Consider the following 15,151-nt stretch of genomic DNA (forward strand, 5'->3'; position numbering starts at 1 on the left):
AGATTTATATGGTTCTTCTGGATAGAGACTTCTTGAAATAATAAAAAAAAAGATTTATATGAGCATATTAATATAAAATAGAATATATAATATAATCATGATGGGACTGAAGGGAGGGAAATGGTTTGTGAATGGAGGGTGTAAAAGAGATAATTCCTTATCTTCCATGGTAAGAAATCAATAGATAATGTATAAAATGGAAAAATCAAGAAAAGCAGTAGAGCCAGGCACAGTGACTCATGCCTGAAATTCCAGTACTTGGGGAGGCCGAGGCGGGAGGATTGCTTGAGGCCAGGAGTTTGAAACAAGCCTGAGTAACATAGAGTGACCCCATCACTACAAAAAAAAATTTAAAAATTAAGCTAGGTGTGGTGGCCTGTTGTCCCAGCTACTCTAGAGGCTAAGGCAGGAAGACTGCTTGAGCTCAGGATTTCGCGGCTGTGGTGAGCTATGTGATTGGGCCACTGTCCTCCAGCCTGGGCAACAGAGTGAGGCCTTATCTTAAAAAAGAAAAAAGAAAGCAGCAAAAATCTATTTTTTGGAAATATAGAGGTAAACATGAAAAACATGCTAAAAGAATTGAAGGCAGTTGCCTCTGAGGAATGGGAATCAGAGTTAATAGGGATAAACAGGGGATGTGTTTTTTATAAATAGGGTTTACCTGGGACAGTCCCAGTTTTTCCTTCTTCGGCTGGCGTAATTTTATTACCATTGCCCCTTTTACACTCAAAATTTCCCAGTTTCGATGAAACTTCGAAATGTTACTTGATTTTTTGAAACTATTGTGTATAATACTTTGATAAAAGTAAAATAAAAAGGGAAGGATCTTTGGACCCTAAATAAAATAAGCCTTTTTATCAGGCACAGCCAAAGACTTTGATTTTCTTTTTTCCAGAAAGTAATTCTTTATTTTAAATTAAATATAAGCAATATGCCTGTTTCAGAGCACTTTTTACATTCTCTTTTTCATTTACTCCTTATGACAGCCTCATAGGGTAAACATTCTATCCCATTTTATAGATGATAAAAATGAGGTTCAGGGAGGTCCTATGACTTCCTACTAGGTGACACTAGTCCACACTGGACAAGGCCGTCTAATTATGGTTCCCATGCTTTTGGCATGATATCAAATGAAAAGGCATTTAAATCATCCCACAAATGAACAAAATCTGAGATGTAAAACCAAAAACCCAGATTTTTAGCCTAACTGTCAGAAAAACAGATTATGAAAAACAAAAAATAATCCAAATATTCTTTTGTCAGCCTGGTCTTTGAAAAGAAATTCTAATTAGTCTATCCAGCTGGGCTTAGTGGAAACTGAAATCACCCTTATGGGAGGATAACCCACACCTCCAACCCAGTCCCAGAGGATGGATAGCTGCTGCTAAACCTCCAGACCAGGGAAGCAGTCCTAGTGGATGTTTAATTTCTTAAACACATTTTAAGGTTACAAAAGTAATGCATGATTATTTTAGGAAAAAAATAGAGACAAAGCACAAAAGAAAACAATTTAATTCTTCTAAATCCCATCACTTAGAGATGAATACAGTTAACATTTTAGTGTATCTCTGTCTTTTTGTAATGCAAATACGAAAGTAGGATCATAATCATTCAAACTTCTCAGTAACCTACTTTTTTTCACCAAATACTATATTTTGGACATGGTTCCATGTCCATAACCATATGTCTACGTTTTTTTGGGGGCTGTCTAATAGTTCATCTTTTGGATTATTGTATTTGATCAATCTTCTGTTGCTAGATATTTGGGTTCTTCCTTTCTTTCTTTCCATTATTAACTCTGCAATAACAACAAAACTCTGCGCACACATCTTTGTGTCCATGTCCAATTATTTTCTCAGGATAAGTTCTCTGAAGAGAGATTATTATGCCAAAGAGCATATATTTTAGGGGGGCTTCTAACTCACATTGCAAATTACTCCCCTGAAGGGTTTTATACCTCCACCAACAGAGGATGTGAGTATCCATACTCCCATATTCACATGACCCTATGTGTTCTTTCATCAATGTTTTCATCTTTCCTAAGGTCTAAACCACGAAGGGAACAAGGCAAAGGAGTTGGGATGGGAAGCAGTTGAAAATAAATAAGAAATGTCAAAAGAGTTCTCTAATCCCTTCTTTTTGGTCCCTCCCATACTCTAATATTTTTTCCAGTTGGAACTCTGGCCAACCTGATTCCATCCTCAGATCACACCCCAACTTTCCTCGCCCACCCTTGTTCAATATTACTAATATTTGAGCTTAGGTCAGTCTCTTCTCACTGGTGAGTACATACATTCCTTTCAGGTAAGGGACATCACCTTATATGTCAAGGTTTGGACGATAATGTCCAGTAACAGGGTCACTGTGACATGCTAAAGGATTCTAAACTTTCAGAACCAAGTTTGTTAGAATGAATTGTTTAATACAGTCGCCCACATTGATCTGCCAGCCATGGAAATAAAGCCACATGGAAGCTAGTTAAGACAGCAGAGCAGTGTCCAAGAGCTGGCTGGACATTCCTTCGCCTCCTCTGATTCTTTCTCTCTGACCCCTGGGCCCATCTCCTTCTAATTCCTCCTCCACTAGCTGAGCACTGAAATGTCTTTGTTCACTTTATTTCAAATGGGTACCATTCTGAGGCTACATTCTCACAGTTTATTTTTTGCTTTCCATTTCTCATTTGCTTCAGGATTGAGGATCACTCTCCCTTTCTTCCTAAAACTTTCACCCATAGTTTAGGATAGTTGACAGTTTTACACAATGGCTAACATTTCCCTTGTAATTCTTTCTTGGTTTTTTTTCCTTCCTTATCAAAAGGGGTTGGTGGAAGCCCACTTTATTCAGTTTATCAACCCAACTCCTCCCTCCCCCAAGACTGGCATAGAGATTGACATAAAGAATATGCTCTGGTCTGGAGCGGTGTCCTATAATCCCAGCACTTTGGGAGGTGACAGGGAGGATCACTTGAGGCCAGGAGTTAGAGACCAGCCTGGGGAACACAGTGAGGCCCCACATCTACAAAAAATAAAAAAAAAAATTAGACATGAGAGGTGGGGCTTGCCTGTAGTCCCAGCTACTGGGGAGGCTGAGGCAGGAAGATCACTTGAACCTGGGAGTTGGAGGTTGCAGTGAGCTGTGATCAAGCCACTGCACTCCAGTGTGGGAAACAGAGCAAGACCCTATCTCAAAAAAAAAAAAAAAGAAAGAAAAAGAAAAAAGAAAAAAAAAAGTATGCTCCACTGGGGCTAAATAAATACAGAACCAGCTATCGCATGCTTGTCCATATTACTCATTTTATATAAGTTCCTCTTGCTGGCGGTACCCACATTCAGGGTGGGTCACGAAATAAAATACACGGAACTTCGGAACTTTGCACCTGGACGTATCAACACTCAACAACCTTTGTCCTAGGAACTCATGACAACTGGGCTTAGTACTAACTCCTCTCTTGACTAAACCTCCTCCAACAAAACCATATTCTCAGGTAGAGGTGGAAAAACATTTGTTTTCTGGGTTTTGCCTTCTACCACCTAAAACCAAGTGTGCCGAAATTTTCCCAATTCACCAGGGCTCAGCATAAAACGTACACTTTCATTTTTACCGATACTAAGAGGAAAATTAACTGCCCTGTTTTTACAAAAAATACACAAAGTGACACAGTCCAAAGAGCAATGCTCAGACACAATCGATTACTAAATATCTGCGGGGCCCAACGGCTGAGAGCGGAGAAGACACCTCAGAGGCAACTTTTGCAGCTATTGGGAAGCCAAGCAGGGCAGCGGCTCCGCCCTTCCTTCCCGCCCCCTCACTTCGCCCGCCCCTTTTTCCCCACCCCCGCCCCTGCGGGCCCACCCCTCGAGGCCCCGCCCTGGTCCCGCCCCCGCCCCGCTGCGACGTCAGTTGTTATGTCTCGGCTCCGGCCACTGCCGCTGCTGATCCACTGCTCTGGGGTCTACCACCGCGGCCTCGGGAGGTGCCCGGGGTGTCGGGGACGGCGGCCGAGACCCGTGCCTTCCATCTGAGCGGGGCGGGCGCTGCGTGGCCAGGAAGCAACCTAATAGCCGCCAGGGCCAGCTGTCTTGGGGCCTATTTTTGCTTTTTTCCCTCCGGGACCGTCGCCCCGCGCGCCCGATTTCCCTCTGCAGAGACCGCGACGCCCCCTCCTGGGCCGGGCCGCGGTGCCCGCCCGCCCGAGAGGCGCCGCCCGCCCGCCAGCCGGAGCGAACCTGGAGCCGCCGCCGCTGCCGCTTTGCCCGCCGCGCTTCTCGCGGAGCTTGGGCTGCCAGCAGGGCCTGGAGCCTGGGCGCCGGGCGGGGCGCTGCGGCGGCCGCCTCTCCCCGCGCCAGGCGCGCTGGGCCCCGGGCCTGGCCGGGCCGAGCGCCGCGCCTTCCTGACCCGCCGCCGCGGGAGTCCGGCCCCAACCCCCTCCCCGACCCGCCGCCCCTCCGGCCTCGGCCTACCGCCCGGACCCCGCTTCCTTTGTGGATGTGAGATATTTTTTGGCCTCTCCCCCTCCGCCTTGAGATTACGGGACCGGAGGGCCGCCCCCTGCTTCCTGGGTCAGTGTCCCCCGCCAGGGGAAATGTCCCTCGTTTTGTTCTGCTCCGCGAGCTCTCCCTTTCGGTGTTTAATGGATGGGATTTTTTGACTTTTTCCTCTTTATTTTTCTCGCCTCTTGACTGGAAGGCCCGGCGCGAGGCTCTGCGCCTCTGTCCCCCTCGTCTCTTCCTCATACCCGCGCGGACACCCCAATCACCTGTCCACCGGCGAGGGATGGCTGGCCAGTGACGGCGGCCGGGCCGGCCCGCACGCGAACCCGGTGCCCTCGCCCAGGCCACCGTGAAGCCACACTCCCCCCTGCCCTCGACTCTCCTCTTTCCCACATTCCGAGCCCTCTGGAAAGAGAGGGGACACTGGGGAAGATGTGGCTGAAGCTTTTTTTCCTGCTCCTCTATTTTCTGGTCCTGTTCGTTCTGGCCAGGTTTTTTGAGGCCGTTGTGTGGTATGAAACTGGCATCTTTGCCACCCAGCTGGTGGATCCGGTGGCGCTGAGCTTCAAGAAGCTGAAGACCATTTTGGAGTGCCGGGGGCTGGGCTACTCAGGGCTTCCCGAGAAGAAGGATGTCCGGGAGCTGGTGGAAAAGTCAGGCGAGTGTCAGGCTCCCGGGGTCCCCTCCGCCTGGGGGAGGGGGCGACCTGTACTTCTCGTACCTGGCTCTTCCCCCAGAGTGACGCGTTGTCTGGAAGGGTTAAGCAGACTGCTGGGAGAGCTGCCCATGTTTTCTTTGTCCAGGTTTTCTACAGTAAAATATGTGGATCCCAGTTTTAAGGAGGCTGAAATTATTTGTAGGGGTGTTGGTGTGTCTTTTTAAGGTTTTTTTTAAATGACAGTTTAAAGAGTAGCTTCTTAGGGTTGTTTACTAAGTTGAGTGATTTTCTCAAAATTCGGGAATGTCAACCAGTTACAAACTCAAAAGCATCGTCAGTTGAAGTTCATAAGAATATAAGAAAAGAAAAGCTCCAAAACGTTTTCTGTAAGTAGCAGTGTTTGTCTCTGTAGTACTCGCAAGCGACCCTGAGGAGAAACCATCATTGAAATACTTAGTATCAAAGAGACATTTGGGCCTAAGGTTTAAATGTAAAATTATGAGTTTGGATATAAAGTGTGCACTGTACATTATTAGCTTTTCATACTTTAAGTTTGGTGAAAATAAGGTGAACATTTTGTGTGAATGCCTGCCTTGTTTGTTTTGAGTTTATATTTCTGTCAGGATTTAAAAAAATTTTATCTTACATATAAACATTTTTTTTTTTTTTTGCCTTCTGTATCGCAGACACCCTTCTCAAATCGTAATAGGTCGAGAAATAGTGCTAAGAGAATATTTAACATCTTAATGTATTTTCAGTAACTCTTGGTTTGGGGTAGTATTGGGTGAGAAATAAGGTTAATTTTTTTCACTGCTGGACAAAATGTATCTTTGTTTAGATGTACTTCCTGAGAGGAGAATATATAATAATTTGAAAAAGGCATTTTGGGTTGCTGTAGGAAACAGATGAAACTGATGGTTGTCTTTTTTTGTTGTTTCAAGTATATCCGTCAGCTGTGTCTTTTACAAGGCAAATTTTTTCCTTATTTAGTACCCTGTAGCCATGTAGTGTGATATACAAGACTATGAACTCCATCGCAGTTTAACACTTGCATATTTGTAGGTTAAGGGTTATAAAACTCACATCTCACTACAGGGTAGAGGAGAGAAAACCACTCTGCAAAAGTGATAAATTTTCTCTAGAGAAAATATAAAATCATGTATTACTCTTGCCCCTTGTTTACTGACTGTTTTTTGGTGACTTTTATTTCTATTACAGGAAGGAAAAATGGAGTAAGTAAAAATCTCTAATAAATAAACTCTCTCAGTTTAGAAATGAGAAGTATCTTAACTGCCAAAGCCAAATCATTTTTCATGAAAAATAATTTGATCACACATATATTTTCTTTTGACTTTTATTTGATTTATTATTGCTTTCCTTTGGGCCTAAAAATACTTGTCACATTGAATGTTTAAGGAGTCCACATATAATCTAAAGAATACACAGAACCCACAAAAATGACTCAGATCATACATTTTATAGCAGAAAAGTCTTGGTATGACAGTTTAAAACTTTATTCATCGTGAATGATTTCGCTGCTATCATGATACAGCACCTGGTTTCTCACTGTTTAATTTTAAAGGCAAAAGTTAAAATAATTTGACTTTAGTGTTTTCCCTTCATTTTTATTTAGGGATACAAGCTCCAAATTAACACTGTAAATTTGTGTTTGAATGTGGAGTTTGTTTTATCTAATAGTAAAGTTATAATCTCCAAGTCATATAAACCCTGCTGATGGCAAATTCTGTGAACCCAATTCTAAATCTTTTAAGAAAGAAGCATATAAGCCATAGTGTTTAAAAATGATATGAAGCATGGACATGTCATACACAAAACTAAATAATTCATATTGTGATGGCTTTTTGGACTGGTATAAGTTCAGTAATTGCCTAACAATTATGTGATGACCCCACGAGAATATAAGCTTTACTCTATAAGAGAGGGATTTTTGTCTGTTTTTTTCACTCTCGCCTGAAACATATGAAGTTCTTATTACATATTTATTGAATATATGAATCTAAAATGGTGTATTCAGGTTCTACTGTTCTTTTCTGTGGATTACAATGAAAGTACAATAAGATGATTCTTAGTGTAAAAAATGGAATTAATCATTGAAATTGGAAACATAAGATTTTTGAAATCTTATTAGTGTTATTTTTTTCCTTTCTTCAGGTGACTTGATGGAGGGTGAACTCTATTCTGCTCTCAAGGAAGAAGAAGCATCTGAATCTGTGTCTAGTACAAATTTCAGTGGTGAAATGCATTTCTATGAGCTTGTAGAAGATACAAAAGATGGCATCTGGCTGGTTCAGGTATCAGAAGCAGTGATAGTTCTTGATAATTTGAGAAGCTTAAAAGAAGTTATTTTTACTGAAATAGTATGTACCAGTGACACTTCTGTGTACTCGTGTCGTGTTTCTTAGACATAACTCACTTCTCATAGGGAGGCTCCAATGTCCTCTTAAAGAGGCTTGGAGACCAAAGAGAATGAAAATTGAAGAGTGGGAAAGTCGGGGAATGAGGGTTGACTTTTTTGTTTCAAATCAGCAGAAACAAATCCGTTTGAGTTGTTGGCTCTTCAATGAAGTGAGAAACACACATATATATCCCTTTTATTTAGTGATTTGCACTGTTTGTCTCAGTTTTTATTAATTCCAATTTTGAATTCAGTAGCCCAAATAATTTTTGTATGTAAAGGAAGAACCCTAAAGTAAAAGTAAAGGAATCTTCTGTTAGGAAAATGGCCAACTTTGTGACTATAGAGGGGCAGCTGTTGTGAGGGGAATGATGGTAGGTGCTCATTACTTCGCTTATGATGATGAGATTATAATTTTTAACCCTAGTTTTTATGATATCAAAACTATGAGATTTAATTAGCATATCAGAAGTTTAGAGCTATGAAGGACCTTAAAAATCATCTTTTATACTTTCCAAAGTGTAGTTTATGATAAACGAATGGGCAAGTTATCATTTATGTATTTTAATGTAAATTAGAAAAATCTATATTGAACATGTAATTTCATAAATATTGCTTAGGAAAAAGCTAATGTTATTTAAATTTTTAAAATGTGAGTTCACCTAACATCAAGTAAATTAATGGCATGAATGTGATTAAAATTATTAATGTGGTGTGTGAATGGCTGAAGCTTGAAAAGTTATGTCAGACTAACCTCTTCTGAGGCTCCGAGAGGTGGAGTAGCTTGCCCAAGGTCATGGGACTAGTTGGTAATATTGAACCAGGATCAAATCCCAGGTCCACTAATTTCTTGTCCAGTGTTCTTTGTCACTTCACACTGGGTTTGCCAAAGTTTGATTCAGGGTATGAAAATTAAAACAGCTTTATCTTCATATTTCTTTCTGAGAACAAAGACTGCCAACTATGGTAGAAGCAGCTTTGAGTTCAGAGACCTCAGTTGCAGATCTGGTACGGTCACTGACGGTGGTATGATTGTGGATAGTTAGATTTTCTATTGTATATAGCCTCTGATAAATACATATACATCTAAAGAGGATGGAATAATACTGTAGTTCACCGTACTTAAGGGTTGTGATTTGGGAATTCTTCCGGAGATTGCATTGGATATCCATGGCCTTTCCTTTATTGTAAACTTCCTATTGTGTTTGATCTTTTACCTTCCAGATAATCAAATAAGTTCAGCAATGGGAGAATATGAGAGGGTATGGGTGCAGTCTATACATTATCCATTTCAATTTTGGTTTATTTCTGTGTTAGTTAATTGGTATTGAAAAGTAAGCCATAGCTTTTTTAAAGCTTTAATTTATAAGTAAATTGTTATTTCATTTCTTTTTTCTGGTATTTATTTCTAATAGTCTGATTGAGAAAGTCTTAACCAGTTTTGATAATTTTAGATTTTATTGCTGAGATTGAGTTGAGTAGCCAGTCCACTGCCCTGTGTTCAGTGTTTAAATGTTTATCACCCACATAGACTAATTCCGTAGAAATGAATGGTGAAGTTTCTGAGTGCCTTTGAAACTTGGAAGAGCCATGCCAAAAGTCTGGAAATTCTTTTGGTGTATATTAATAGGATGCTATCTGTAGGCAACCAACACATTCTGGTTCACTAATTAGCAATATGTTCTTGGCTTATTAATGATCTATTTTTTGATATGCTATTAAAGATATACATGGGCCGGGCACGGTGGCTCACACCTGTAATCCTAGCACTCTGGGAGGCCGAGGCCGGCGGATTGTTTGAGCTCAGGAGTTCAAGACCAGCCTGAGCAAGAGCGAGACCCCGTCTCTACTAAAAAAAATAGAAAGAAATTATCTGAACAACTAAAAATATATGGAAAAAATTAGCTGGGCATGGTGGCGCATGCCTGTAGTCCCAGCTACTCCGGAGGCTGAGGCAGAAGGATCACTTGAGCCCAGGAGTTTGAGGTTGCAGTGAGCTAGGCTGATGCCACGGCGCTCTAGCCTGGGCAACAGAGTGAGACACTGTCTCAAAAAAAAAAAAAAAAGATATACATGGATTAAGCTCTCTTAATATGTGACAAAATTCATTGAATAGTTTATTCAGCAGATACGTGTGTGCCAGGCCTTGTTCTGGGTCCTGGAGATATACCAGGAACACACACCAAGCTAAATCCTTGCTCTCTCAGGCAGCTCACATTCCAGCTGGGAGAGCAGACACCAAAAAATAAATATTTAGTATTATATCAATTAGTGGACAATGCTAAAAAGAAAAATAAGCAGGCTAAGGAGATAGAGAATGGCAAAGAATTCTTTGATAAGATGTCACTTGAATGAAGTAAGGGACAAATAATGATAGTGAATGTTAACATTATAAATCCTGGTCCCTAAATTATTTTTCTCTGAAAATATTTTTAAACCTCATAAATATTAATAGTTGAAAAATGACTCCTAAGAAAAATGGAATGTATTTATATGGTTTTCTGTGTATAGAAATGATGCAGTAGGACACACAGTTTTCCCAGTGACGCTCAAGGTTTGTATTTATCACCACTGTCTGGCTTATGTTCTTTGGGGCCAGTGGCTTACATCTGTCAAATGGCTGGCTTGGTCTGTAAGAACTATCTCTGGCAGGACAACTAAGGAGAGTGAGATTGAAACCCTGTCCTTGGCACTGTTACTAGCCAACTAAGCTAATCAGCACAGACATCCTGGTTTAAACTCTCAAAAGAGGATTGAGGGTTTTGTTTTTTTTTAACTATACTTAAAATTGAAAATATCTGCTAGAAACAGAAGAGAAATACTCTGTTGTTTGCCATTCTTTCAGCTCAGATCATATTTATCAAAAGGATAACTTTCAAGAATTCAGTTTTTAACAATTTTAATTATTATTTTCTTCTATTTACAGTAGTTGCCCTCGTCTGAGGGGGATACGTTCTAAGATCCCAGTGGATGCCTGAAACTGCAGATAGTGTTCTAAAAACTCATACACACTATGATTTTTCATGTACATGCATACCTATGATAAAGTTTAATTTATAAGTTAGGCAAAGTAACAGATTAACAACTAATAATAAAATAGAACAATCATAATAAAATTTATGTGCATGTGGTCTCTCTCTCTCTTAAAATACCTTATTGTATGTAATATTTTTGGACTGTGGTTGACCAGGGAGAGTGAAACCGCTGATAAGGGGGAACTATTGTACTTTAAAAGAAGCTGACTAATTTGTTTGCTTTATCATTTTTTTAAGTCTGTGAGGAGTGTTTTCATAGATAAAGATGCATAGATCCCAGCTAGTTAAATCCTCTTCAAATTTTCAAGCTTTTCCATGTCTATCCAGTATTCTTTGTAATATGAGATGAACAGAACTAATTTTAGTTTTTTAGGTAGCAACATACGTGTGCCATCTTCACAAATAATATACTAGGTAGTCCATAAAGAACTAAGTCCTCTTTTTTCCTAACAGTTCTTTCTAACGATGTGAATTTTTCTGCTTTGTTTTTAACCTAAGCTCATATCTTTCATTAGCTGTTCATTTTCCAGTTTTGTGGATTCTTTGACCCTAGTTATATTCTTAGCAACACAAATAGAAGATGGTATCTTTTCTTTCAAAAGACTCTTGTCAGAGAAGCAGATGGCACAGTGGATAGGCTTCTGAAATGGAAACGTTAGCAGAATTTATGAGTTTTATGGATTTATCTTCTTAACATTTGTATTTCTCTATTTTGACTTTTGTCTTAGTTCAAAGGAGGACGTATTTGTTCCCTACTGGTTGTGTCACAGCATAAAGAATTTAAAGTCACTGGAATTGAGGTAGCAGTGAAAAGTATCATATGATTTGAAGTAAAGCTTTGGGTCAATATTTACTGAAGTATTATGTTAATGTATTTCCTGTTCGGCTGAAAAGAGTTAATGGCTGATTTTAAACTTGTTTACCTTTGTTCATAGACAATAGTTTTGTTCAGGGAGATTCTAACTTATTTATTCTTCACTTGACACTACTCTGGAGGTAAAATACATAGCAAGCCATTTTATCCTACATTTTCTACTGGTGAAAAACTTTTATGTCCGTGTACTCAAAAAGTAAGCTAGTGAGAATACCAAAAAAAATTAAAATGCCATTGAGTTTTATTTTTGTCAATCACTTGTCTTCACTTTTAATGATTTTATACAGTTTGCATCTCTCTCTCTCTCCCTCTCTCTCTCTCTCTCTATATATATACACACACACACACACACATAGGTTGGTCTATGATTTTGAACATTGAGACTCCCTATTATAATGAAATATTGAGCAATGCAGAAAATATCATAGCACAGCACTCCATTTGGTGCAAGAGTTACGTTATTTAATTAAGCCTGGATTTTATTGTGTGGGGATTAACAATATTAAAAGAGGTATACCAAATATTCTGATCAGTAGTAAACCCCACTCTACAGAATAGGCAGAAGTATATTTTTAATGCACTGAATTGGACTTCTTTATGTCTGACTGGGGTCAAGAACATTGGGGCAGTTGCATAACAAGGTACTATTTATGCTAATGTTTGTCCAGAAAACATTCCAGATGACAGGTTGATGGGGAAGGGACTTTCATTATAACAGAAATCAAAAACTCGGAGTCTTTCCTTCAGACAATCTGTGTAATCAGAACTAGAAGAATGAGTTATTAAGCTATAAAAAGCTGCAATAGTTTGGTTCCACTTAAATATTTAATGAGCACCATTCGAGCTAGGCACTATATTAGCTGCAAGGAATATATATATTAGTGAGCAAGGGTAAGGGTGCCAGTTACAGAGGCAGATACCCTGGGAAAGGGAATGGAAAGATTGCTTCACCTCTACCCTGTGTTGCCAAGTCTGTTCCAAACCTGGAACTCAAGCTGTACTTCTGTCCAGTTTTTTTCGAGTATCTGAAAATATTCCTCACAGAGAATGCTCCTTCCTGAACTGCTGAGGAATATGTCCTCCCTTGTTATTAGATTAACAATGTGGTTGCCATCGCGCATACTTTCAGGATATAAGCTATAAACTGGGGACTCTACTGGTGTGACATAGTAATAATAGGCTTGCAATATTTTGTTGTTCTGTGTGACTCATCCAGATGAGTTATTTTGTGAAAATATTAACCTTTTTATAGTAGTTGTTTAATTCAACCTCCACCAAATTTAATTCATGCTAAACCTTCAGTTGAGTAATATAACTATATAGGATATTGGACAAAGCATTTTTTAATTGCATAAATATAGGTATAGAGCATATAAAATACTTTCATGCAATGCCTAGGGGATTTCTCATTTTTGTGTAGCTCTCTCAGTCAGGGATCCTTAAACTCTTCAAAAACAGGTGCCAGAACAGCTTGCTAAATAAATAAGGACCTGGGGTTGAGCATTGTCTTGTATGTGCCATCGGGCTGTTCCCAACTCTTTTCTCTCACTTCTGCTATTTTCGGCTGGAGCCAGGAGGTACCTGGGAACAACCCTCTCTCATTTCTCCTTCCTTTCCTAGCATTGGAGCTCTTATCATATGTCTGAAAGATACCTGTGCAGTAAACAGTATCTTCACTGAAAGATGTCCTAGACTTAGGACCATATTTACATTGACAAGGCAACTTCTAAACTCCTTGAAGCAATGTCATTATACACATAGGCCTGAAATGTTTGGGTTATTTGTAGCCTTGATCAAGAAATAGGAAAATGTCTGAAAAGAGTTCTTTAAAAAGGAGGGATGAGAGCAGGGAGTGTGGTGATATGATTGCACAGAGACTTCTTCATCCTCCTGGGGAATCCAAAAAATAAGTTCAAGATTTCTTTGATTACTTGACCAAAAGAACTGCCATACTGACTCTTGAGTAGTAGCAAAAAAAAAAAAAAGAAGAGGAAGAAGAAGAAGAAGCCTTCGTTGCTTGATCTTCCTGATTCTCCAGGTAAAACTTATAAAGTACTTTTGGACCACAGAAAAAATGTGAAAGCTAGGGACTTACTGGGTAATGTAACCAGTATGAACCTCCTCAAAAAGAGCTTTTACCTATTCAGACCATGTCCTCAAATTGCCCTCTTCTTTGTTAACTTAGCCATCTGAGTATTTAAATAAGAACTCACATCTCCCTTAATAAGACCATTTATTTTCATTAAAATGTACTATCAAAACCATTTGCTTAATGCCCTAAATTGTGTGTATGTATTAAGCATCCAAGTTACATTAGAAGATGTTCAGTACGAATGTACATTTCTATAAGTATGAGGATGATAGTATCAGTGGACTATCCCAGAGGTTACTGGACAATGACTTGTTGGCACATAAAGTGAACTTCAGGTCACTTCTCATCACTATATGCTTTCTCTTCTGCTGCCCTCTGACGTTTATTGGACTTTCCAGCAGAGGCCACAGATGAAGTAGTACACCACCTCCTGGCTCTTCCAGGGACTTGACTTTTGGCATTCATTTCACGCACCCACTGGAACTTCACTTCTGGAGGCTTTGTGAACATGAAAATGGTCCTTCCTCCCAGAAAGATTAGAGACCCACAGAGTATTGGGTTGTAATTTCGAATTCAACGGTATCAGTAATAGAGCATTTATGAAAATAAACTTGACCCATATACCCTGGACTTAAGTCAAACAGATGGTTTCATGATGACTTTAGACATTTTTGGCATTTTAGACATTTCTTTTAAGTTCCCATTTAGTTATTTTTGTGTGTTGATTTTAATATTTTTTGTTTTTTACTGGTATCTTCATTGAAATTCTGTCTTTATTCAAGGCAAAAAGATTAGGGGATAAAGGGAAAAGGTGTTAATGATTAGAAAGGCTGAGATTTGTAAATAAGAGAAGTCAGTACATATTTCGAATGTTAATTTAGAATTTTTTTTTTTTTTTTTGAGACAGAGTCTTGCTCTGTCACCCTGGGTAGAGTGCAATGGTATTATCATAGTTCACTGCAACCTCAAACTCCTGGGCTCAAGCAGTCCTCTTGCCTCAGCCTCCCGAGTAGCTGGGACTACAGGCACGCGACACAAAGCCCAGCTAATTTTTCTATTTTTTTTTTTTTAGTAGAGACATGGTCTTGCTCTTGCTCAGGCTGGTCTTGAACTCCTGAGCTCAAGCAATCCTCCTGCCTTTGTCTCCCAGAGTGCTAGGATTACAGGCATGAGCCACCGTGCCCGGCTTCTTTTCTTTTTTGAAAACTCTTTTTCTTCTCCCAGTCCTAACTGTTTGAAAGCTATTTGCAGATTTGAAGTAGAAGTTCAAGAACGTAAAATTCATTACAGTAATTTTTTTTTATATGTTAGAGCCTCTCCTATTTGTTAAGGAAAAAGCCACAGAAGTAGTAGTATTTATTGGTTTTGTCAAAGCATAGTTTAATAGAAAACATGTGTTCGACCCTTGGCTTCATAATTATACTTTTAAAAAATTTGAACTTCTTGGCTGGGCCCGGTGGCTCACGCCTGTAATCCTAGCCCTCTGGGAGGCTGAGGTGGGTGGATCCCTCAAGGTCAGGAGTTCAAGACCAGCCTGAGCAAGAGTGAGACCCCGTCTCTACTAAAAAATAGAAAGAAATGATCTG

General features: G+C 39.8%; 1 protein-coding gene across 4 annotated transcripts in view; it reads left to right on the forward strand.

Annotated features, from left to right (window-relative positions):
- The first annotated feature begins 3,890 nt into the window (after positions 1–3,890).
- Positions 3,891–15,151, forward strand: part of LOC105810279 (E3 ubiquitin-protein ligase RNF103) — a 115,597-nt gene continuing 104,336 nt past the window's right edge. The window contains exons 1-2 of one of the 4 annotated variants that reach the window (XM_012644216.1): positions 3,891–5,148; positions 7,321–7,460. In XM_012644216.1, coding sequence (XP_012499670.1) covers positions 4,923–5,148; positions 7,321–7,460 — 366 coding nt within the window. In that variant the 5' untranslated portion in view covers positions 3,891–4,922. Of the gene's footprint in view, positions 5,149–7,320; positions 7,461–12,033; positions 13,512–15,151 lie in introns of those variants that run through there. The other 3 variants (XM_012644218.1, XM_012644221.1, XM_012644217.1) reach the window with 3 other exon arrangements.

This window comes from Propithecus coquereli, unplaced genomic scaffold (genome assembly GCF_000956105.1).
Source record: "Propithecus coquereli isolate 6110/MARCELLA unplaced genomic scaffold, Pcoq_1.0 Scaffold208, whole genome shotgun sequence".
In the NCBI taxonomy this organism is placed as follows: Eukaryota; Metazoa; Chordata; class Mammalia; order Primates; family Indriidae; genus Propithecus; species Propithecus coquereli.